Source organism: Ambystoma mexicanum, chromosome 4q, assembly GCF_040938575.1.
Source record: "Ambystoma mexicanum isolate Mex_15411 chromosome 4q, UKY_AmexF1_1, whole genome shotgun sequence".
Taxonomy (NCBI): domain Eukaryota; kingdom Metazoa; phylum Chordata; class Amphibia; order Caudata; family Ambystomatidae; genus Ambystoma; species Ambystoma mexicanum.
Window position 1 is genome coordinate 778928412 of NC_090928.1, and position 26697 is coordinate 778955108.

General features: G+C 45.2%; 1 protein-coding gene across 2 annotated transcripts in view; it reads right to left on the reverse strand.

Annotated features, from left to right (window-relative positions):
* Window positions 1–26697, reverse strand: part of KIF16B (kinesin family member 16B) — a 3050718-nt gene that overhangs the window by 555424 nt on the left and 2468597 nt on the right. For both annotated transcript variants that reach the window (XM_069608346.1, XM_069608345.1), the window contains exon 23: window positions 8218–8340. In XM_069608346.1, coding sequence (XP_069464447.1) covers window positions 8218–8340 — 123 coding nt within the window. The remainder of the gene's footprint in view (window positions 1–8217; window positions 8341–26697) is intronic.

The following is a 26697-nucleotide window of genomic DNA, read 5'->3' on the forward strand; positions in this document are numbered from 1 at the left end:
GCAGCCTAGTTATCCTTGTATCCGCTGTGCTTGGGGTGTATGAGGCCAGATGGATGTGACTGAGGTGAAGTGTGTGCATGATGCATGTGAGTTCCATATCATTGTATGTTTCAAGAGTCCATTGGACATGTATGGAAATGTCCATGGCATGCACCATGCCTGTTACTGTGTGTGTTTTGCCTGGACTGACCCATGTGTTGTGGAGGGACATGATGGAAGTGTACTTTGACAGTGGTACTCATCTGCTATTGCTTCCTGTCTAGGGGACCATTGTACAGTACCCTGACGCTTGTGTTCTATGTCTCCCTCTACGCAGCGGCTAGTGAAGAAGAGGGCGGAGACGGCGCTGTGGAGCAAGGCAGCGGGGATGCCCCCACGGCTGCAGCGGAAGGGGTGGGTGAGCCCCCACAGGGGCCTGCTATGGCGGAAGACGGTGAGGAGCCATCCAGGTTGGTGGTTTCCACAGAGGAGGAGGAGGTCGCCACTGAGGCACACATGGGGCCTGGTGGGGGCATCCCTGCTGGTGCAAGTGGTGCAGTCCAGGGGCAGGGGCAGGAGGCAGCACAGGTCACCGTGGAGGGGCCTGTGCATGTCGCTGTCCCTGACCCTGTGAGTGCACCACCATGCACCAGCAGGGATGCCCCGTCCCAGGTCCGTCCGCAAGTAGAGGGGATGTCCATGTCACCTGTCTCCCCCTCCACCTGTGGACGAGGGGACCCGTGGCCGTATAGAGAAGGTCCTGATTGGGGTTGCGATGCGCGCGGGTGCAATTCGTGATGACATGCGTGCTTCCCGGGAGGAGCACGCACGTCATCACGAAGAGCACCGTGCCGACGTGGCCCAATTGGGATCTTCCATGTTCGGGGGTTTCCTGCATGTGTCGGCCAATCTGGCGGCCCTCTCCTCCTCTGTTGAGGCTATACGCCGGTCGTTCTCCTTGCTGTCTTCCGGCCCAGATGCCACCAGGGCCCCCTGTGGACCTGCCCTGACCAATGCAGCCATCTTGGTGGGGATCCCATCCCTGCCACAGTCGGGAGTCGGAAATCCAGCAGGGGTGGACACCACAGCAACTGTACCCCAGCAGATGGAGGATGTGCCGGCATCATCAGGCAGGGCACGTTCACGACGGCGTCGGTGGATTCCATCAGCCTGGATGCCGTCGTGCTGGCAGAGGCAGTTGCGTCGGAGGCAGCAGCAGAGTCAACGTGGGAGGCATCATGGCTCGGGGCCATCAACATCGGAGGGGCAGGCATCGGCCGGAGAGCAGGAGGACCCAGGACGGGAAGTGTCTTCCGTGTGGCTGCGGTTGGGCCAGCAGATAGGTGCGGAGCGGCGGCGGGCGGAAGAGGCGCGGCTCACGATGGTCAGGGCGGAGAACTCCATGCGGACGGCCCTGAGGCAGGCCGAGTGCCTCGAGGCAATCCGCAGGAGGTTGGAGGAGCAGATGGCGTCGTCCCTGCGGACCCTCGGGGCCATGGAACAGGACCGCCTCCGGGACATCGAAGAGGAGTTTGATGATGCCCTGGCCCGGAACACCACGGAGTGAGCCGCTGAACTTGCCCGCCGCCTTTGTATATAGTTCTTTAGTTTTAGGTTTCCTTTGTTTCTTCTTATGATTTGGAGTCGACGGACACTGCTCCACTTTTTGTATATAGTTGCATTTTAGTTAGGGTTTTTTGTAGGTTTCCTTTGTTCAGTTGGGCTCATGGACCCTTGGATGTTTTGTACATAGTTCTTCATTGGATTGTTTTATTTTTTTTGTTTTTATTTATTCACCATGGAGCAATGGTCTTTGCATTTATTTTTCTCTCTCGGATTGATTTTATTTTTAATGTGACTTTGGACAACATTTTTTTGAATTTGGATTTGTAGTTTTAATATTTTTTTGACGGACATGCAGCTTATCTTTTTTCCATTGCCATTGTAGTTTGTTTCATTTCATTTGCATTCAATTTTTTTTAATACAATTTTGTTTTCATACTTCACTGTGTGGTATCATCTCATTGGTTTCATGCATGTCATGTTGGGTGTTTTCCCATTCAATTGCAACCATTGTGTGTGACGGACATGGGTTCATTTGCTTTATGAACATTGGGGGTGTAACATGTAATTTCCATTTCCATGTGGGTGAATGGGTTACTTGGTAGGGCCTTTTGGCTGTGGAGGCTGACCATAACGCACATGATTGGGGATTGTGAGGACCTGGGTGCAGGGGGCCATGAGTGGGGGCCTGGTGGAGGGTGCCCCTGGATGCTGGGGGGTGGGGGTGCAGGGGGACATGAGTGGGGGCCTGGTGGAGGGTGCCCCTGGATGCTGGGGGGTGGGGGTGATGGGAGACATGAGTTGGACATGAGTGGGGGCCTGGTGGAGGGTGCCCTGCACTGCTGGGGGGTGGGGGTGGTGGGAGACATGAGTGGGGGCCTGGTGGAGGGTGCCCCTGGATGCTGGGGTGTGGGGGTGCAGGGGGACATGAGTTGGACATGAGTGGGGGCCTGGTGGAGGGTGCCCTGCACTGCTGGGGGGTGGGGGTGATGGGAGACATGAGTGGGGGCCTGGTGGAGGGTGCCCTGCAATGCTGGGGGTGGGGGTGATGGGAGACATGAGTGGGGGCCTGGTGGAGGGTGCCCCTGGATGCTGGGGGGTGGGGGTGCAGGGGGCCATGAGTGGGGACCTGGTGGAGGGTGCCCCTGGATGCTGGGGGGTGGAGATGCAGGGGGACATGAGTTGGACATGAGTGGGGGCCTGGTGGAGGGTGCCCTGCACTGCTGGGGGGTGGGGGTGATGGGAGACATGAGTGGGGGCCTGGTGGAGGGTGCCCTGCAATGCTGGGGGGTGGGGGTGATGGGAGACATGAGTGGGGGCCTGGTGGAGGGTGCCCCTGGATGCTGGGGGGTGGGGGTGCAGGGGGACATGAGTGGGGGCATGGTGGAGGGTGCCCCTGGATGCTGGGGGATGGGGGTGCAGGGGGCCATGAGTGGGGGCCTGGTGGAGGGTGCCCCTGGATGATGGGGGGTGGGGGTGCAGGGGGACATGAGTGGGGGCCTGGTGGAGGGTGCCCCTGGATGCTGGGGGTGGGGATGATGGGAGACATGAGTTGGACATGAGTGGGGGCCTGGTGGAGGGTGCCCCTGGATGCTGGGGGGTGGGGGTACAGGGGGACATGAGTTGGACATGAGTGGGGGCCTGGTGGAGGGTGCCCTGCACTGCTGGGGGGTGGGGGTAATGGGAGACATGAGTGGGGGCCTGGTGGAGGGTGCCCTGCACTGCTGGGGGGTGGGGGTGGTGGGAGACATGAGTGGGGGCCTGGTGGAGGGTGCCCCTGGATGCTGGGGGGTGGGGGTACAGGGGGACATGAGTTGGACATGAGTGGGGGCCTGGTGGAGGGTGCCCTGCACTGCTGGGGGGTGGGGGTAATGGGAGACATGAGTGGGGGCCTGGTGGAGGGTGCCCTGCAATGCTGGGGGGTGGGGGTGATGGGAGACATGAGTGGGGGCCTGGTGGAGGGTGCCCCTGGATGCTGGGGGGTGGGGGTGCAGGGGGCCATGAGTGGGGGCCTGGTGGAGGGTACCCCTGGATGCTGGAGGGTGGGGGTGCAGGGGGCCATGAGTGGGGGCCTGGTGGAGGGTGCTCCTGGATGCTGGGGGGTGGGGGTGCAGGGGGACATGAGTGGGGGCCTGGTGGAGGGTGCCCCTGGATGCTGGGGGTGCAGGGGTACATGAGTGGGGGCCTGGTGGAGGGTGCCCCTGGATGCTGGGGGGTGGGGGTGCAGGGGGCCATGAGTGGGGGCCTGGTGGAGGGTGCCCCTGGATGCTGGGGGGTGGGGGTGCAGGGGGCCATGAGTGGGGGCCTGGTGGAGGGTGCCCCTGGATGCTGGGGTGTGGGGGTGGTGGTAGACATGAGTGGGGGCCTGGTGGTGCTGCCCCTGCACTGCTAGGGGGTGGGGGTGGTGGTAGACATGAGTGGGGGCCTGGTGGAGGCTGCCCCTGCACTGCTGGGGGGTGGGGGTGATAGGGGACATGAGTGGGGGCCTGGTGGAGGGTGCCCCACAGTGCTGGGGGGTGGGGGTGCTGGGTGACATGAGCAGGTGTGCAGGGTAGTCCCCTGTGGTGTCGGCTGCCTGCAGGGGCCGTGGAGGGTGTACAGGGAATACCTGGGAGCACACAGCCAAATCGCGTGTAGAATTTCCCGCGTACCCCTGAAATACACGTACCCAGCCAAATCGCGTGTAGAAATTCCTGCGCACGTACCCGGCCAAATCGCGTGTGGGACTTCCCGCGCACCCCTGAAATCCACGTACACTGCCAAATCGCGTGTGAAACTTCCCGAGCATCCTTGAGATCCACGTACCCAGCCAAATCGCGTGTGGAAATTCCCGTGCACGTACCCGGCCAAATCGCGCGTGGAACTTCCCGCGCACCCCTGAAATCCACGTACCCTGCCAAATCACGTGTGAGACTTCCCGCGCATCCCTGAGATCCACGTACACAGCCAAATCGCGTGTGGAAATTCCCACGCACGTACCCGGCCAAATCGCGTGTGGAACTTCCCGCGCACCCCTGAGATCCACGTACCCTGCCAAATCGCGTGTGAAACTTCCTGCGCACCCCGGAATACACGCACATGTTATTTTTCAGTCAGCGGGTGTCCGTGTTTGTGGGTACCCCTTTGCACGTCATTTGTCCTGGAGGGCCACAGTATAGGACATTCGTCATAGCTGTATATAGGTGCTATTTGTTGGCGCACCTTTTGGCGCACATTTCTTACAGGCGCAGAGACGCTACCGCCTGCTTTCTTGTGGCGGTCGTGTTTGTGCCTGTGCGCTGGTTTGACCGTGCGCTTTTTTGCCCTATTCGATTCCATGAATACGTGTTGTAGGCGAGCGTGTGGGCGTTCCGCGCACTTGCACCCTGTACTTCCCCCGTGACGCCCACATTTTGGCAAGTTGTTCCCCATTCAGAGTGTTACGCCCCGTGTTACGCCTACTTTTGTTGTGTGCGCCGCGCTATGTGCGATTTTCGCTGTGGCCTGTGCGATTTTCGCTATTCCACTGCGAATCGCACGTTTTTGGCCACTTGCGCCGCGCTAATTATTCCATGAATCGGCCTGATAATTTGTTACTGAAAGGATGGATCCTCCCAATTTTATGGAAATACAAGGCCGCTCTTCTAGCAATGCTCTTGCCATCTTTAAAACGACATACTATACGGATGTGGTTTCTGCAGTCTCTAGTTATTTAGCTAAAGCCTGGGGGGTATAATCTAAGGCCTGTGTTCATATTTGACTAAAAACATCCCAAACTTATTGTGGTTTTGATTAGCGTTCATGATTGTAAACTGTAACCCTTTTTAGTATTGTATTTCAATTTTGTCATGTGATTGTATATTTTAATTGTTTTCTTTTTGTATGATAGAGCACTTGCACTTTTATGTACTGTGAAGGCATCATCAAGTAGAAACAGAAAACTGAATGTGGTTTGGGGTACACACATTTATTTCAAATAAAAAGAAGGTTGGAAGAAGGCCTAACTTGCCCTATGCTAAGGTGGGAGTTCCCTACCTAACTGAAACTAATGATAGTCTGTGTCGGAAGTCCAAAGTAAATGTCCGTCTGTGTCCAAAACCTATACTTGCCCTCACATCTAACTGGACACAATGTGTAGGGATGTCAGCATCAAATGAGAAGTGTTCAAAATAGAAGTTCAAAGCTTCTTCCAGCTCTTAAATGGAAAAGGGTTCTCCATTCCCCAAGGTTCAAACTGTTCATATTGCAAAACAGGGGTTTCCTTCCCCACGCATTCAAGTCTTTCAATGTTTCACAATAACACAATTACTTGTGGCCTTCAATGTTCCATAATATAAAGTTCAGTCCCTTAATTTCAGTTCAGCTGGATGTTCCTCCTTTATTCAATCATAACAATCCCAAAGTGGCTTTTCCTTAGGTGGATGTGTTCGCTCTATGTGCAGTTGTCGGACGACACGGTTGCCCCATTAAAAGTCACGCAACTAACGCACCTTACTTGCATTCGTTTCATAAATATCTTGCCACAGTTTCAGCTTCACAGTGAGGTTTGACTTAATATCCTTCGAAGTGCCCTTCAAGCTTCATTATCACTTATTTGTTCATCATTCACTTATTTTGCAGTCACTTGTAAAACCCTCATAGATTTCCCAGTACACTTTCCTGCTAGGAAACCCATTCTCTGTTTCAGGTTTCTTGATTATAGTTCTTTTTCATACAGGCTTTGTTACTATTATATTTCTTTCACACATTTATTCTTGGCTATCTCGGAAATGCTTGCTTATTTAACTCTTTGCAATGCTTGCTTTCATGGCTTCTCATTACGATCATTAAGTTTTCAAATTGGTTTTGCATATATTTTGGTTGTTTTAGTTTTGATTTTATTCAATTCAGATATTCACAATTCAATGACTTTTGCACTAAGCCACCCATCCACCGAATCCGGGGTCCCTTTTTCCCCCAGGCAGACTCAACGGCCTTCCCACGGTCTGCTTTCCACTTTCCGCAGCTTTACGGAAACTCATCTCTGCTCGTGGTCTGCTCGCACTGGTTCCCCTCAGGAGTACATCATCTTCCACAGCTTCCTCGCTTCCCTGCTGCTTACATTGGAGCTCCGGTAGACTGCAGTCAACAGTCCTGCACCAGTGAGCATTAGGGAGTCTCTCTGATGCTCCCAGTACCTTCGCTCTGTGATGCACTGCTTTGCTGGCTCCACCTCAAACTGCCAACAAGCTCCTCTCGCTTGCTACACCAGAGCACACTCTCTAAACATCCCAGCATCTTGGGAAGGTGCCTTTTTGCTGCAACAACTTCTGCCCTGGAACTCTCCTTTGGGCTCTTCTCTGGGCTTCTTCCTGTGCCGCCTCCCGGAATTCTCCTCAAGCCTCTCAGCTGAGCCATTTTTAGAGTTCCCGGCTCCATGATGAGTCCAACAACTAGACAGCTCATGTTTCTTCTTCCAGTCTATCTATTTTGCTAATGGTGGCCTCCTCGTCCCAGTACCTAAATGGTGTTCGTGTGAGTACGAATTTACAAAGAGACTGCATGGCTCTGGTGCGTCTCTTACTCATTCCAGTACCTGACTGATATTTACTGGGAGATGATTTATGAAAAGAACAGGGAAGGGTCTGATAATAACCTATAAAGGCCTGGGGGATATTGGTTTCATTAGAAAAGGGACATGGGATACCATGTCACACCCAAGGGTACCTCATCCCCACCTCCCCTGGAGGTAAAATTCTCCACTTGCCGCCTGTTTTCGGTGCTACTACCAACAGCCGTAATAGCGCCGAAAATCTCCATAGAGTCCTATGGACTCTTAAAAATAAAAAATACAAAAAAGAGGGCTTATAGCCTTACCACTACTCGGGATCTGGCGCAAATTGCGCCGGACCGAGTTGCAGTAACCTTATTTGCATTGGCGGTATCCCAGCACAATTACCGTCGCGATGAATCGTTGTCGGGCCCTGATACTTGTTCAATGGCCTTCAAACAATCACCGGCCATCACTTTGAGCATCACTCTTGAGACATGCATCCAAGAGACTGCTATGAAATTGATACATGTGCTCCTTTACAGGCAAATCATAAGCTTTCTCGTCTAATCCACCTATGGATGCTGATGGGCACACATCGCTTCCATGTACCTTTCACTCTGCACTTATGGGATCTGACTTTTCTTTCATCTTTTTTTGATAACACCTACATTCTCCTGAACTACAGAGAACACATTGAGATCATGGCAGATACAATGAATGAGTTTCTATCAGTTAGCGAGCTATCTTAAACTTAATCCCTGCTCGATAAATCCAACTCACCCTAATGGCCAGAAAGCAAGTAAATCACATACTAAGTGTCCTTTTGCAAATACATGTGTCATATTGAGGCTTTTGAAAACAGCAAACAAATTCAACTACTCACCATCTTTAGGCATGATTTTAACCTCCTTCTCATCATCAAACACCAACCACTCGCAGACTATGCAGCCTGAACATCTCTTTGCTAAAGGGTTTTTTAAATGACAAGTGAATGTTGTAATGACCTGCTGAACGACAGTATTTCAAAGACTTGCTTTTTGCAGCAGTGCACTTACAGACTGCAGTCAGAGCCAGAAGGTTATACGTAAGTCAGTGTAGCACTTTACAAATGTTCAGGTAAAATAATATACATCAATGAGCGAGGACGAAACAATCAAGCCTACCTTTAGCTCAAACTCATAGTGCTCATCCTTCCCTTGGCCACAGAGGACGTAACGTGGAATGCTTATTTTAATTGGGTCTTTGAGCTCATTCGGATTTGCTCCAAGAGAACGTGTAATCATACGCTAAAAAATAAATGAAAAGAAGGAAAATTAGAAACACTGTATGTAAGGTGCACCAAGTGAACAGAGGTAAACATAAAGGGAGATTTGTCTGAGATGAGCCCCTGCTACAACATTTTATACTAGGTAAGAGGTGCTAACACATCAAAACAAATTCAAAGGTTTGTTAATAACTCAAGGAAATATTAACGTCTACCAACACCACTTCAGACACACACTGTCTCTTCTTTCCATCTTTCCCCCTTCCTAGCATTTTCTTTCGGACCAGGCCCTTTCCTCGAGCTACATTCACAACTTCCTACACCCCATTATTATTTTGCAGTTTTCACTCAATCAAATAAAATGTTTTAGTTCTTAGCTCTCAATGTAAACATTAACCTACAAGAGGTAACTATGAGAAAAGTCATTCCTTCCCAACTTACAATGTTGAATCTTTTGTACAAGATATAGAGCCTGATTAATCTTTTTGATCATAATATTAAAACCAATACCAGAAATGAATGTTGCTGTGGGTAGCCCTTGCATGGTCTGTTGCAATGAATGTATCCAAATATTAATTCCCTAGAGAAATGCATTCACTCATGTAAATTAGATATACATCATAGTTCTGAATTGCACTGGTTTGGGAGTGGCATCTGTATTGGATCAAAGTCACCCCTTAACTGCTGAGGTTGTTCATTCTGACATCACAAACTTGATAAGTAGACTGGATACCTGGAAGAATACAAATATAGTAACAGCAAGACCAATAAAACAGCAAGTGCATGAAAGACATCCAGGCCCTCATTATAAGTGCAGCAATATTCCAAATAGAGCATTGTCATGGTTAAAATAACATCACTGTGTGTGGCATTTCTGTAGATCCACCTCATTATCAAAAATTCTCCAACTCACAGTAAATGATGCGGAATTCCAGAAATACTAGATGCAGAATTTCAGGGACACTTTGCACATCATTTTATTTTACAAAACTTAAAATCAATTCATAAACTCACTTCAAGGGTGGAAATGGGTTGTACACAATGCTGGTTCAAACCACAACCCTACAATTTCTTTAGATGCACTAAATAGTAAATTTTGGCTCTCTTGATCAAATATGATGTCACTGTACAGAAACATTATTTGCTAATCTGTATGGAAGAGCTTGCACTTCGTTTCAATGAAGAAAAAATGGTGCTAACAAAAATTACTGCCATTTGAAAATGTGTCACTCTACCTCGTGTGTGAAGTTACACATTGCAGTAAAAGTGGCATTTAATATGGGACCAGGGTGGTAATTAGTTCATGCAATATTCTCGACAAGCGCCACATCCAGTAATTCCAAAAGGCTAACAATCAGGTGTGTGGTGAAGATAGGCAGGCTATCTGTTAGGCAGAAACATGTGCAGTTCCCTTAGGGACCACTGCAAAAGATTTAAGACTACAGGTGTTGGCAGTAAACCCACTTGGTAGCAGTCTGTACCACCCAGAGTTACCTGGTAGCTGTGGCTGAGCAGTCAGACGTCCCTCAAGAAGAGTTGGGCAGTATGCAAAGTATACACAATAGGCACTCAGATACAACAATACAAGCAAACACTGACCAGAGCTTTGGTATCAAAGTATATAATTATTTATTTAAAAACACACTGTTGAAAACACTCCAGCACTCTTATTGTAAAATATTCTAAACACAGTTACTATTATAATATATACACCCCTTTTTCCTTATCAGATAAGTCACTGTAAAACACCACTTATTTTCATACAGAGGTGAGCGCTTAACTAGATGGCACTCCAATAAGTTTGTGAGAAAGGGAGGGAAAAAGATAGAATATGGAAAGGCACACCACTCTAAAATTCAGGAACACTGTTAGCAAGGCAGAAGAGCAAAAGTCACTGGTGAGCCAAAGTCCAAAGGCTGGGCCCACTCTTAGAGAGAGCAGAGCACAAATGCGCCCAAGACCACACAGCTACACTAGGCTTAGAAAGTCTTGCAGAGGGTTCAAAAAGAGTTGAGAGGCTTAGGAAAGTTTAGCCAGGGTGTCCCAGGCTAACCCAGGTTCGAAAGCCGGGTGCTAAATCTACCCCGTACAGTCGGTAGCAAGGGAAGCCAGGCGGGACACGGTGCCTTAACTGGGAAGGACACTCCAGCGGTGGCAGATGTTCCTGGTAGTGGGTGCAAATTGTGTCGTCGTCCAGGGGAAGAGAAGATCTCGACTTGGAGGAAAGATGAAGGTCGTTGCACTACCAGGGCAGAAACCAGCCGTGGAGTTTTCCGGTTAAAGGTGGTACCTTTGTTTCGCGGTCGTGGTAAAACGTGGTATCCCGGTTGCCGGGGTGCTTGGCGCAGGCAAGGCGGGCACGAGGTACATCGGGAAAGCGAAAAGACGGTGAAACTGGTTATCCCCACCAGTCAAAGGAAGAAGACTCTCCGGCGGGAGATCTCCTCTGTCGTTGGGAAAAGTGGTGAGACGGTCCAGCAGGGCTCCACCGGTGGCAGTGTCGTGGCAGGTCGGCTCAGCTTCTCCCTCGTCGGATTCTTAGGTCCTGTGGCGACTTCTGAAGTTCCAGTCCCCAAAGCCCTGCTTTTATGCAGCAAACCCCCATTCACTCAGCCTAGCTGTCACTCAAACATGCTCACCACTTGGGCCAATCAGGATGGAGTGCGACTTGAGTTGCCTAGGCAACTCAGTCCAGGGTGCCTAAATTTCCCTCCACCACTCCTAAGTACCCCAGACAGAGTGGCACCACTTTGGAGGGCTTCTGTGGAGAAGCCTGCCAAAAAGTGGACCAAAGGGCTCGACTTGGGTTGGAGTCACAGAAGAGAACACAAATGCCATTTTAGAATCAAGTTTTGGCAAAAATTACCAACCGGAGAATTAATATTAATTAAATAAACCGGCGGTATGTTCGAGGCTACCGTAAATAATTAAATAAAGATAGTAGCCTAAAACAATGGGAAATCCCATAAGAAAATATTCACGGTTGAATATAAAAAGTAGTATCCACTGCCACCAGCCAAAACTCGATCAGGGGGGACGGAGACGTGCCCCCTCGACTAACAGACCCTGGGGCAATCGAATTGCCCCAGCCAGTATGTCCACAATATGATGGTTTGTACTGGTTCTGTTCAGAATTTAAGACTAGTAAAGTCAATGGAACTTTACATGCCCTGGGAGACAGTAGTCAGTCCCAGGGTATGGAGTCTATACTGGGGGGTCACTATGACACCCCTGTGTCACTGCACTGAGGGTGCTGTGTAACACATATCACAAAAACACATGAAGCCCTATGGAGTAAAAGACCCCATAGCCTATTAAACACATCTAGATTCAAAGAAACACACTCAAATAATGCCCAAGAGTGAGGGTAAAAGAGTCTCACTCTTGGCAGGAGAAAAAAATAAACCCCAAAAATCCAGCAAAGCTGCTGGGGGACTCACTAGGTTAGGAAATTCAGCCTAAACAGAGAATTCTCCCTAACACTATCCAAATACCACCCATTTTTAACATTACAACCTAATGAGGGCCTTATTATGTGCTTTTAGCAACCTCTTTTTTAAAGTGATCACTTTGGTCCTGCCCTTTTGTATGACCAGAATTCGACCAGTCTTTTCTTAATGTGTATGTATAGTTGCGGGTAGGGAAGCAGGGGTGGTGAGGGGCACAGGGAGGGGAGTTATGGGAGTGGAGTTAGTGACAGGGGCGGAAAGAAACCACCCCATAATAAAAACAAACTGGTATAATTCTTGTGGAACAAAAGTGTACTCAGCCTGCACTGCTTTTCTTCACCTGAAGAGTTATTTCTGAAAACTTGCTGCACCTTCTGTGCCTGGTGGACCCCCGACAACACTTTCATAGTCCTCCTGACTGTCAGACTTTGGCGCTGTGGTGGTGAGAGGAAGCTATGGTCTCCATTTTGTAGCAAGAGCCGGCAAGGGACCACCTACTGGCGTAGCCCTCTGGGAGGTTCCCAAAATCACTTCGCTTGCCAGTCTTGCATACCGGGACCCAGCAGGATCTAACCATAGGGCAACAGGTATTGGGAGCTGCTGCACTCTCCAAACATCAAACAGGTTGCAGCAACCCTCCACCAGCATGAATTTCAAACAAAACTATTGTGTGCATTTTGTTCAGGGGGAATGCTTTCATTAACTTGCTAGCCTTTGTGTTCATCTAGCCCCCTGGACAAGATTGACCTGCTGGAATGTCTGGTTGGAGCCTGCCATCCTGATGGTTGAGGACCTTGCTCTGCTACTGGCTGAATCACCGCTGCTGCCACAGACTATCTATCTGGCCCGCCACCATCCCTGTGACTTTCAGCAGCAATCAAGTTTCTCCTCATGTGACAGGATATCAGGAATTCGATAGTGGTCTGTGTGAAGGGTCAGAAATGTGAGGCGGACAACTTGGAAAAGGTTTTTCACAAGAAGTCATTTTATTAACTCAAAGGTTTGATAAACGCCTCACTATCCCTAACGAGAATTTTCCCTGCTTATAAAAATAAACTAACGGAAAACACTCTAATAAAAAGGAATCTGTCCCTCACGCCTATACATACATCAAACTCATATAGGAAATATATGGCAATTCAAATGGAACAGAAATAACAGTTACGTTCAACATAGACTAAATAACTGTATATCCTTGTAACCTGGGTCGGTTCCCCTTCCACAGATTCAAAGCAGGATTTTCAATCAAAAGATCAAATAAGCAAGTTCCGTTTTGTAGCCAAATTCTAATCATAAAGTTCTTCTTGCTCCAAAAGTCTTTTACTTGGACTTTAACCAACAGTACAAATGAACGAAGAGTCCTTATAGCAACAAGTTCAACATAACTACTACTTCTTAGGAAATGAAACACTTTCACAATTCTTCTTTATCAACAACAAAGTTTTGTCAGGATGATTCCATGACAATTCATGAAACACTTTAGTGGCTTTACCACCACCTCTTCGCCACACAACCTTCAACCACGATGCAGTACTTCAATTAATTCTTCCAGGTCCACTAAGCTGCCAGGACTACCACTATAAGGACCCTGTCCTGGTATACTCGCCTGCCAAAAAAAAAGCTCATAACACTATTACAAGCACCTGTGGTGAGGTCTACTTCAAACCTTTAAGAAAGTGTTTAACTTTCAACAACATCGAAATTCCCAACTTCTTTTGGAAAAACATGATACACATTGGTGCTGTTTGTGCCATTCTTTTATTTGCCACTGGCAACGCAAGTTATGTTCCTCTACTCCTTGATACTCTTTATCAGGAGGGCCTTTCTCCTGCCACTTCTGTTTTCCTACGTTCACATCATTTAACTGCTGACAATGCTTCTTTGTTACATTTGCCCTTTTTGGCCTAGGTAATGCTTGTTGATGTCTTGCTTAAATATTGCCTCTTCCTCACTCTGGCAACAATAGTCACAATCGTCCTGCAACAGTGTTCTCTTATCATTTAGCCACCATGTATTATTTGTTCTATACAGTATTGCCCCCTCCTTGCTTTGGTAATGGTTGTTATGGTTAACTTTATACAGTATTGCCCCTTTATTTTTGCAATGGGGTTTATAATTAGCTTGCTCCAGTATTGCCCCTTCTTTACTTTGGCAGTGGTATTGGCCTTTATAAGAATGATTCTAATCTTTCTCTTCTTGTCTCTTTACAAAGTTCGTATTTCACCAATGTTACTTCTTAGTTCGATATTCAAAAATGCTGTCAGCAGTCTGCGGTCACTTACGGAGTGTTCCGGTCCGGGATTACCAAACAATGGTAAACTCACCGGTGTCTGCACACGTATCTGGTCGAACCGCTGCTACTGCTACTGCTCTTTCTGCTTCCTCTGCCGCAGACTTCTTTGTTTTTCACGCGGCCCACGCCGATCGGGAAAGGAGCGTGTCTCACTCCCAACGTACACCAAACACAATCCGGAGACCAGCAATCTACAGGGGGAAAGCCTGCCAAAATGGTGCTTCCCGCTGGGCGACCTTTGTAATTATAGTTATCAATCTTAGAGACCCTCTCAGGACAGACATCCACTTTATAAATAGCGGCAGCTCCAGCATCTCCTTTCTTCTTCCTCTGCAACTGCAACAGGTGGTCTCTGCAATTCCACCTTCAATTTTCTAATCCTAATGGACTGCACCTGAGGAGGCCTTATATATTCAAAGGTCCTTCTCAGATGAGGTTCATCAGAACCACTAGACTGCATGCTGCAGTTTAGTGCCTCAGAGTCCCGTTTCCTCGTCCCAGTACATAGGGCATTGTGGGACTTGAAGTCCTCAATGTTCTGATTACCTCTTTCTTCACGTGTTTCAATTCTATAATAGGCCACTAAAATTGTATGGTCTCTAGGGAAATTGTCTGCCTTTACCAGGCCACATGAGGCGGGTCCCAGGTCAGGGTCTCTGGATAATCACCTCTGATTCATCACAACCATGAGCTTCTTGGAGTATTTGTATTTATCTGGTCACCTGGACAAGACTCAACTGATAGAACATCTCCTTGGAGCCTGACGTCCTGCTAGGTGAAGGCAGGGAGAGTAGCCCCTCCCTCTGCTACTGGTCACGACACCACAGCTGCCACGGGCTATCCAATTGTCCCCCCTTAAAGTGTAGCAGTTGTCAAATGACCGCATATCAGGAAGTCTTCTTATGGCATCCTTAGCCCTGGGCGTCCCATTCAAAAAGTGCCGTCCTAAGGACATTATTTAATCCGTTTGGTCCTGTTTGCAACTAATTGCAACCTAATGCCATTGTAACTGTATCACCTGCAAAGATGTCGTACCCTCCCTTTTCTTTTGATTGCCACCATCCTTTCAATAAGGTTTCTTTGATCCCCCTCCTTTATCCATACTTTTACGCTCTCTATTCTAGTCACTACTTTTCTTCTTTCTCTTTCCATGCCATTTATAATTCTCTCTCTCTGGTCTGCCAAAGAATTAGGCACTCTTCCCCTCGCCTACACAACTCGGACAATCTTTTTGCTGTTGCTCTTACTTTCCCTTCATAACCTCTCTCTTCATCTACCCCAATATCTACTGCTCTCCACAATGCAAGCTCAGTGTGCAACAAGTCTCATTCAATATTAGATACTTTTTTCCGCCTCAACTTACACTTTCTCTATGTTACTGAAACCTGGATTCCTACATCCAGCTCTACTACTCCTGCTTCCCTCTCCTGCTCTGTTACATATTTCTCTCACTCCCCTCTTATTTGTAAACCGATCAGAGGTACCTGTATTTTATACCATTCCTCAAATAGACCTGCTCCCTGGCGCCACCTCTCTTTCTGTTATTTGAATATCATTTTATTTATTCATCCAAACCACCCCCCTCATTTTACACATAATTTACTGATCCGCTGTCCCCACTCCTTTTCTGATGTCTCTCTTCTGTCTGTTCCTACTTTCCTCATCTTCCCCCTTCTTTCTCCTTGGGGACTTAAATCTCCATCTTGAACCTACTCATTCTTCCTCTCCTTTCCTTTCCTTTCCTTTCTCTGCTTGACTCCTATGACTTCACCCAGCTCCCCTAACCTCCCTCTCACATCTCGGTTTCCCCTTCAGAGCTCATTTTCTCCCCTTCTCCCATTTCTTTTGCAATTACCTCTCTTCTTTTTCCAGATTCTGATCATCTGCTTCTTTCCTTTACCTTTTCTCCTCCTTTTTTGACCCACAATCCCTTGTTCACTGGCTTTCTCTGTTTGTGTTGTACACTTTCAGCCTTCAACCCTACAACTTGTATCCCCCGTTTGCATTCTTCTCTGCCTTCTCTCACTGATTTGTCTCTTCTCTTCTCTTAACCTTGGTTTTCAAAATACGATTGACTCACTTCAATCTTCAAGGTCTTTTTGCCATTCACACAAACCTCTGCAGCCGAGGCTCACCCTTTCCCTCCACTCCCTTCACTCTTCTCTGTGCTAGGTGGAGTGGAAGTGGAAAAAAGATTGGTCCTCAATCAATCTTTCCAATCTCGTTTCCTTGTACTCTTCTTATGATTCCTCATTACTCCTGGCCAAAAAAAACATACTATTCCATTATACTCTCCTCATCCTCGCAATGTTTTTAATCTTTGTAACCAAATCCTCTACCCTCCTTCCCCTGATCCCTCCCTGCTCAATCTTCTATCTCCATCTGACTTTGCCATGTTCTTTTCTGACAAAGTTTCTAAATCCTGCTCCTCCCTTTCTACCACTAAAACTGTTTCTTCTTATTTCTCTTTCTCTCCTCTCTCTGAGTCTGATACTGCCCACTTTCTTGCTCGTACCCATCTCACCTCTGCCCCTCCAGGCCCAGTTCCTTTGGTGCTTTTTCTCAAAATCAACCTTTTTCTTCTCCCCTTCTTGACCCCCCCTCTTCCGCCCTTTCCACTGCTACTTTTGCTTCCTCCTTTAAGAAGACAACTATCATTCCTATTCTAAATAAGCCCTCTCTCTTGACCCCTCCAATCTAACTATCGCCCTATCTCCTTCCTTATCCCCCTAACATAGCTGAACAGGTGGAATATACTGTGGGGAACCAGAAGGGGTCAGACAACTTAATGACATGTTCAAAATGGTTTTATTTAAAGTAAAGGAAAACTCCTAACTTGCACTATCACCATGAGGGAAGCTCTCTGTCTACCAAAACTAAAGCTAAGGGTGCACATCAAGTCCAACATAAAAAGTATTTTGTCAGAATCCAAACCAACAAATTGGCCCTATCACTTTAGAAAAATAACTAACTAAAAGGTAAAAAGGAGGATTGCACAACCAAACTCAGTAGGAGTTTCTGCATAGCCCAAACTTGTAATTGCCTTGCTCCCAGTCTCGCAGTCTCTTGGAAGCGCAATGGTATATGTTCCACAATCTTCTCATCGTGTTCCTAATCTCTCTAGGATTAGGTGAAAAAGACACTGCTTTCTTTCTCACCTTCGTGGTGTTGGCACTTCCCAAAGTCCTGTGGTTCTGTGGTAAATATTGTACTTTTCAAGTACACAATTTCTCTTAAGGCATCTGCCCACTTGGTTAACACCTGTGGTTTTTTGCACTTTGGTATCCATACAGCTAAGTATTCACCTTTCTTTTGTCCTCTCTCAGTGTAGAACTTGTACCCGTCCTTCTTTGACACTCTTGTTGGCTATTCCAGCCTTGATACACAATGTTCGTCTCACGTTCGCTTTTGTTCGGTAAGGCTGTCTGCCCATTAGCTTCTCTTAAGCTTGTATTGGTCTTTCTTTCGTGGAGTCGTGTGCCCATTATACTCCCTTGAGTCCTCGTACCATTGGCGGCTATTCCAGCGTTGAATTACAGGGGTTGTCTGAATTTCACTCAGGTTTAATGGGGCTGTGTGCCTGTTACATTCCTATAAATTCTCATACCTTTGGCAGCCATTCCAGTGTTGAATTGCAGTGTTCATATTTATATCGCTCGGGTTTAGTGGGGCCATGCGCAGATACACTCCCTTGAGTTCTCGTACCTACGTCAGTCCTGGTATTCGTGGAAACCAGCAGTCTTACATCTTGCTCGCCTGTACAAGTTGGCGATGTCTGCTTCCACGTCTGTAGCTCTCTCTGCGGGAAATGCAGCTGCCGAGTGGAGCTCGAGACCTTGGCTCCACTGCGCTCAAGGGTCTCGGAGCCCTTTGCTGGGAGCCTGGCCCACCATTGCCCATCAGTGGTCATGCCACCTAAGAAGACGGTTCTCTTCTCAGTGTCCCTTTCTCCTTGACCGGAGCCTCCAGCTCGATCAAGGTACCCGCCTCCCAGCATCCAGCGAGCAGGTCTCGCTTCCCTCATGCCACCGTTGGCACCACGACTCGATGTCACACTGCCCCTCCAGGACGTGAATACCACAGTGGCAAACCCCTGCATAGCACTTGCTCCCTCTCTTCCGTAGAAGTGTCTCTCCTTATACATGTCATTGCAACACACCAGGGATTGTGTCAATATACACATATAGCCAAATTCTTTCCAACATTCATGTAGGCAGAAAGGGTGTTTTGGACAAGGAGTTCCTTGGTAGAATGGGAGTCCTTGTCCCAAAGAAGGGAGTGACTCCAAGTGAGGTCCCACTTGCCCAGACCCCTGGGAGAGTCTTATTTAGCAAGCTCACCTTCATAGCTACAAAGGGGTGGCTCCTCTCTGGTGAGAAGGGAAGAATTGTCAAGATTTGTCACGTAATCCAAATCTCCTCATCTCTATTCTAATTCTCTACTTTGCCCTTCTCAATTGGGCTTTCGCCCTCTTCATTATATGGGAACAGCTTTACTTACTGTTTCCAACTCTCTACTTTCTGCTCGACACTTTACTATCCTCAATCCTTATTCTACATGATCTATCTGCTGCCTTCGACACTTTGGATCATCCTACTCTTCCTTCTACCCTTTCCTTTGGTTTTTCTGGTTCTGTCCTACACTGGTTTTCCTCCTATATTAGTGACCACTCGTTCCCAGTCTCTTGTTCCGGCAAAACCTACCCTACCTACCCGCTTCTTCATGGGGTCCCACAAGGTTCAATCCATGGTCCTCTTCTATTCTCGATCAATAACACTCATCTATCCTCCCTATATTGTCATCCCGTTTCTATGGTGATGACTCCCAAATCTTTGTTTCCTTTTCATCCTTCTCTGACTCTCTCCACTCGACCATCTCATAGTGCTCCCTGCCGTCCAGTCCTGGATAAAGGATCACTTTCTTTATTTTAAAGTTTCCATCTCCTCCTGTTCCTCAACCTCTACCCCTCCCTCTATCTCTTTCCCACATTCTCTCTCTCCTTTAACGCCTCAGCTCATTCCTTTGGCACAATCTTTGACTCCACACTTTCCTTTGACCCTCATATTTCTGCTATTGCTGCGTCTTGTTGATTCCCGCTCTATAACATCTGCAAGGCTCATCCCTACCTTTCATGCTACTAAACGCCTCATCTCAACTCTGGTTTTCTCTTGCCTCGATTACTGTACACCCCACCTTATTGGTCTTCCTTCTTATCGCCTTGCTCCTCTGTGTTCTTTTTTTAATTGTGCCATATGTACGCTCTGCTTCCTCTCCAGGCCTTGGTTTCCCCTTTGCTTCATTCACGTTCTGGGCTGTGTCCTGATAATCATATACTCTTTCACTTTCTTACTATTTTGTATGAAAGCACACAGTCTTGCCCCACCCTAGCTTTTCTGTTTACTCCGATTTCATCTCTCACCCAGGACTCTTAGTTCTGCTAATCAGATCTATCTCTCTGTCCCAAAGCCTCCTGTGCACAATCTCAGTTCCGTCCGTACTCCTTATAGGTCCATAAACCCTGGAATTCTGTTCCCCTTGACGTGCGTTCGTTCTGATCGCTTCATCTTTTCTGCTCCTGTCTCAACCTTTATCTGCTTATCTCCGACATGTAGTGGCTGATCTTGCTTTTTCTCAATGTTATGTTTCTCTGTATTACATATTTTTGTACTGCCTTTTTCTGTGCATGTTTTGGCAAAAGCGTTTTATTTACATTTCTTATATTCATGTGTGTATATACATACTCAAACATGTACACATAGCATTAACCAAGAAATACATTCAATACATCACTACAACCAGTTAAAAATATCACATTAAGATCAAATGTAATAATTTGATCACACTGATACAGAACATAATTTCCGGCCCTGATACAATGATGTACCAGAAATATTTTGTATGTAACAACTTCACAATACACACACATTTTCCAGACCTCTTCATACAAAGGTTGTACAGCCCACCACAATCAAATAAGTGCATCAAAGTTCTGACATCTGAGACATGGTATCTACAAACTCTCTGAGCCCTCAAAATCTTTTCTATAACTCCCATGACTTCTCTAGCAGAGTCGAGGTTTCATTTTAACCTTAGCATATCGTTTCTTAGGACTCTCGACGGGTGTCTCTTCAAGCAGGCCGAAATTTTATTTCAATTTTATAATGATAAAAAAGACTATTATTCATTAATAATGCTCTATTCCCGATCCAATCTATTTCAAAAGGTTTCTTTTCAACCTTCGCTGGCAAAGTGATTAACTCTTTCTCCGATGAGTTAATATTCAAAAGTAGAGTATTACATTGGTGTTTCCAAATTAATAACACCTTACAGACAGAACGTTCAATTTCTAGATTCAAATTCGTAAACAGACTGTCCAGTGATGGAAATACAAGTTTGTTATAAAGCTGTAATAGCCTCCAATTAACTCTGGCTTGCAATGAGATTACTGTATAGACTTAAGGGGAAATCAGGTATACTGAAGGTAAATGAGGAGCAAACCTGACATATCTTATTAGAAAACAAAAGAACATAAAGCTCCCGTACCTTATAGGGGTTTAGGCACTCAAATAAAGGGTTAAACACAAATTATCACACCACAACATGGATCAGTACAATAATGTTTTGAAGTTCATGGAGAATACAACCTTACTTCATTGTTGATGCTATTAAAAACAATTTTAATATAAAACATACAAAGTTATCTGAGCATATACATAAAATGCAGTCAATGTACAAAGTTACAAGTGCTGTGAATAAAGTGCAGTGTGCAAATCACCAAAAAGTATTAATATAATACAAAATACGTAATATAGCTTTCTCTGACTCTAATTAAAAGAACTTGTGGACTAAGAATAAAATCAGCCCGTAACTTGTCACCTTTCCTTCAGGAGGTTTGCTTAGAACAAACAGAGCCCACAACGAAGCTGACGGACCAACTATATATATTAAATATATATTGGAACACGACGACAAAGCTCAACCAGAAGCTTGAAGATGACATTATCGAAGCCATAGACACAATTAAAATAGAAGATTCAAAGGCATCAATTATTCTATTTGGAGACTTCAATAGGAAACTCATTGAACTAGACCAACGAAAAACAACGAAGACCAGCAGTGAGAGACTCAAAAATGAATGCTGGCTAGAAGAAATGGCAACTAGAAATCTATCAATGCTTAACGGAGCAATAAGAGGGGACATTCCGGCAAAACCGACCTGGGAAAGAGGAAGTCAGCAATCCATTATAGACTATATATTTGTCTCGGAGAATATACTACAAGAAACAGTCTCTTTCATAGTCACTAAAGACATCCAAAGTGATCACAATATCATATCAATGGAATGGAAATGGAGAAAAGTGGAGAAAAGGGAGCAATGGAGATGTGACATCTCAGTGGAACCTGGGAGTAACAGACTAAGGATAAAGGATAAAGAAACCAGATATCAAGGTGGTATCCAAACAACTGCAACGATCCCAGGAGCAAGGCCTGATTGAGGCAATCGAATACCAGCATTTACTTGAAATCTATAAATCTAAAAAAACGATTGCTCTAAGGAACCAAAACTTCTTAAAACATAAGTACGACCCGGAGGTGGTGAAAAAAAAGAGGGAATTGAGAAAAACATTGAGAGCGATTATTGCTACTAAAGGAGTAACAAACCAAAGCCAGTCCAAAAAAGCGAGAAACCAATATAACAACTTGTGCAAGTTACACAGAGCTAAGATGGAGCAAAATGACGCCCAGATAATTCTGAAGGCGCTGAATCAAAGGAATTCTATGGGATTCTGGGCCTTAATAAATGAATCAACTAACTCAGAAAAAGCGATTATAACAAACATGGTAACAGAAGGAATTGGGAGTGCTACTATAAAAATCTGTTTAAAAGAAGGAAAGGTACAAGTACAGTTGAGATCCATACAAAAGTACCATGGGACTTACAAATAGACAGAGTGGACATTCGAACCTCAATTTCAAACAGCAGTACATTTAGAGCCGCTGGACCTGACGGCCTCTCGAATGCTGACTTAAAAGAAAACATCGAAGAATGGTCGGAATTTTGTGATATCCTGTTCCAGGCGATAATAAAAGAAGGAAGGATCCCTGTAACCTGGAAATCAGGAATCATCGTTCCGATATTCAAGAAAGGCTTACGATCTGAGCCAGCAAACTATCGGCCCATCGCCCTCCTTGACGTTATAGGTAAAGTGTTTGCAACTCAGCTCCTCAAACAACTCACACTATGGATTAATCACAAAAAGATCTATGATGAGCGCCAGTCTGGGTTTGTTAAGGGAGTGGGTTGCAGCACGAACCTCCTAATATTAAATCTATTAAAAATAGATGCCATTCGAACGGGCCAGAAAATCTTCTTGACATTTATTGATATGGCAAATGCGTTTGATGGAGTAAACAGGGAAATCCTGTGGTGTAAACTAAAGATGAGAGGCTGTCACGAGAGTCTAATTTCAGCCATTAAAGAACTTTACTCCGACACCTACATTCAAGTAAGGCTAGACAACGAAGGAAATCTTTCAAATCCAATTCCCACAGAAAGGGGAGTAAAACAGGGCTGCCCATTAGGGGCGACCCTGTTCAACTTCTACATCTCAGAAGTGGGAAAAGCCCTGGAAAACGTGATTTCATTTCTGCCAACCATCAATGGAGTCCAACTGCACCACATCTTATATGCCGATGATATGGTGATCTTAGAACGTACACCAATCGGCTTACAGAGGAAATTGTCTGCATTGGAGACCTACTCAGAAGAACCCGGGCTAGAGATAAATGTAGCCAAATCAGAAATCCTAGTCCTGGAGAACAAAAGAGGAAGGAAGTCTTGCAAGTATAGAACAAGTTGGTTCGTGGGATCAAAGAAGCTGGAAAAAGTGCAATACACAAAATATCTGGGCACAATAATTAACTCCAGCATAAACGACGAACCAATGGTAAAAAAAATCCTAAATAGTTGCAGACAACTAACCTCACAAGGGATCATAATGCAGAAGAAATTCGGAAAATTCACGTGTGAGCCAGTGAGAAAATTCTATCAAAACAATATTACACCAATTTTGATTTATGCGGCAGAGAACATGTTTGGCTCTGACCACAAAATATGGTCTAGGTGCGAAGGTTTTTTTTGGAAGAAAGTCCTCCAAATACCCCAAAGTACACCAACTGCTTGTGTTCTATATGAAGTAGGAGTTTCCACCCTGAACGTAAGGATTACATTGAACAAGCTATTGCTCTTTAGGAAGACGCATGATGAAGCGAACTTACCACCGTTCAAAATCCTGTTGGGAAACGAAACGGGTGAAAAAAAGTTGGCCCTAACAGACTGGAAACAATGTCGTGAGATCCTCAAACAGCTAGGGACGGATGAGTTAACACTATGGAATAATCCAGATTTTGTAAAAAGAAAATTGCTGGATCTTGACTGGATCGAAATTGGGGAGAGAAGAGCCTGTCAAAAATCCATGATAAATCAACCAAAAGAAGCAAAAAAACCGAAGACACTTCAAAAATATCTGGCTCTATCTCCGTGCAAGCACCTCAGAAGATACTATTTGATGTTTCGTTTAAATATTCTAGAAACAAAAGAAATTCTGAGGAACAGGCGCGCGATTCCAAGGGGAAATGCTCTATGCCGATTCTGTGGGGAGGAAGATGAAAATTTAAAACATCTCACTCTAATTTGTACTGAACTAAACGATCAACGTGATAGTTGCATGGGAAAGGTGATGACAAATTACCAGACGCTGTCTGAAGAGGAATGGTGGAGACAACTACACTTGACTGAAAGAAAGTCACTGTTGATTGCATTAATGCGATTTTTAGAGTTACTGCAGAATCGTCTAAAAACGAGTCCAGTGGTTGCCTAAACAGTGTCCCACACAGTTACAAGTTAGGAGACCAACCACTCTGAAAAGACTGACAAGAAAGAATAATTGTTGGGGCGAAGTCAGAGGAAATGATTGTAGAACAATCCTTAAGAAGTAGACCAAATAAGGTGTTATAGAGAAGAATACTTAAGGATGATAGATGGAATGTTGTGCATGTGTTAAAGACAAAGTTTTTCAAAAGTTTGTATAAACTAAATGAAAATAAAAATAAAAAAATAAAAATATATAGCTTTCTCTGTCTTACAAGCAAAAACAAGTTCTAGATTAACAAGTACTTAGTTACAAATTTGGCAATGAAACTTGTAAGAACAGACGACCTTTGACTTGTTATAATAAACAGAAAAAGAGAAGAAACCACACCAAATACAACAAAAGAGACCTATTTTGATCGAATGTCTCAAAAAAATGTGGTGTTGAGTTTGCCAGATACCTAAAATACACCTTAGTCGGTATTTAATCCTTGTTGAGGTACTTAATGTTAGTATCTACATAAGCCCTACATGTTTCGTTCCTACAGTCCTTAGGATTAATTTAGGAACTTCTTCAGGGGAATGTGTGGGAGCAGAAACTAAACGCGTCCTCAGCTCAAGTCAGGGTGGAAGCTTGATAAAACAGAACTTGTACAGGCTGTTGTAGCAGCGTAGAGTCTTACGCCTAGTTCGTGATGCAGAAAGATATAGCGATGACTTGAGGTAGACAAAGCACTTTTCGACACAATAAAACCTCGATTTTTGTTCAACCAAGCAGAGAATACGTGAACTCTGCACCATACAAGAATTTTGGGATTATTTTTGGGTAATAAGTAATGGCAAAATTGAAAAGCATCCATATCTTTTATCTAACCGCAGCTTAGAAGCGCTTACTGCGGCTAAAACTCTATGATTATTAAACAGAACCCGCTTAGCCTTTTTTGCATAGTAGGTCACACCTAAATATTTAAAACTAGTTGCAATTTCCAAGGGTAGATTATCTAAAACCCATCTGAACCTGACTCGTTTAGTAGAATTAACAATCAACATTTTCGATTTGATGACATTTAATTTCAAATCCAGATGCGCAAAGTAAGAATTCAAAACTGTCAGAGATTTCTGAAGACTAACTCGTATAGGACAAATCCATTTGCATATGCCAGATTTGCAAGAATTGCCTAATTTGTTGGAAATCACCAGGACTTGTTCAAAAGCGCTGCCCAAATCACAAATATATAAATTAAATAAAAACACGGCTAATACACAGCCCTGACAAAGTCCCCGATGCATGCTAATCCAAAGGGTAAAGGGCCTAGTTGGATCAGTCTAAACTTCATTCGTACATCACGATGTTATGCAACCCGTCCGGACAGCCAACCTTATGCAGTTGATTCCACAATTTTGATCTTTTAACACAATCAAATGCTTGGGATATGTCTAAGAAAGCAAGATGAAGCAGCCTTTTTTCCAGAAATGACTGCTGTGCAGTAACTGAAGCAAGAGGCAGATCAAAGTGCCTATACCACTCTTGAATCCCGACAGATAAATATCAGAACCGCATGAAGATCTTAACCAGGCTTGCAAATTCTTAAGAATCAGACGTGTAAAAATGTTAGTCGAGGAATCCACGAGTGATATAGGTCGATAACTTGTTGGAACCAGCCGGTCGCCACATTTATAGATAAGAACCAGCAAAGCTACTTTCCAAGGTGGAGAGAAATTTGTGCATAATATATTATTAAATAGACCCCAAAGAATGACTGACCATAACGACGGGTTAGATTTCAAAGTGGAATTTTCTAAGCTTTCTATGCCTGGTGCATTTGAGGCTATACTTCTCAGAATACATTGCTGGATTGAAAATAGGTCAAAATGTAGCTATTGGCTCGATTTCACCACATATTTTGGATCTGCAACTTCAGTACCACTCACAAAGTTTTGTAAAATGGTCTTCCCCTATCCCTGCTGAAATTGGTTGAGGGTCTCTGTCCATCAGGAGATTTAATAATCCTCCAAAATGAACCAGAGTCCCTTTGATTTATGTAGTAAAGCATAGCTTCTGCATCTTTTAAGGTCATTAACTGGCAATTAGATTTTACTCAATTAGTGTATTTTTGTTCAATTTACGAACAACTGACATATGATTAACTTCATATTTATTTAGATTCCCAATATTACTACACAGCACTTGGTCTTTTGCATGTATCAAAATCGTCAAAAATATGTATATGAACCCTTTTTTATTAAAGAGCCACAAAAACATTTTTCAGTTGTTAATTTCCTTAATATTTTCTGAATAACAATCATACAATTTGAGGTCCATCCAAATTTCATTATCTATATTATCACAAGCCATAATGCCTTGATTAAAAAGCAATGCAAGTCCTGGTTTCCTAAGTAAAGAATCTTACTTCCACAGTCAACATATTGTCAGATTTAACAATGGCACTGTTAATAATTAAAGGGATAACAGCCAATGGCCACTAAATAGTGTTTCAGTAACACCAAGTTTGAACAAAAAACATTAACATCTCTTGAAAGCAAAATATAATCCAGAATTGACTGAGTGTAGATTCGTCCAAGTAAAATGTGGTGGGGAGTCACCAACTATATTGCTGTTCAATAGCAACAAATCCCAAGACTCAATTTCTTATTGAATCTTAGAGCCACGTTCTCAATATTCCGTCGAAGTTACGATTTGGCAGCCTTCTAAAAAATAACTTGGGTCAAGACATGGACTTCACAAAATCGCCCAACACAACAACA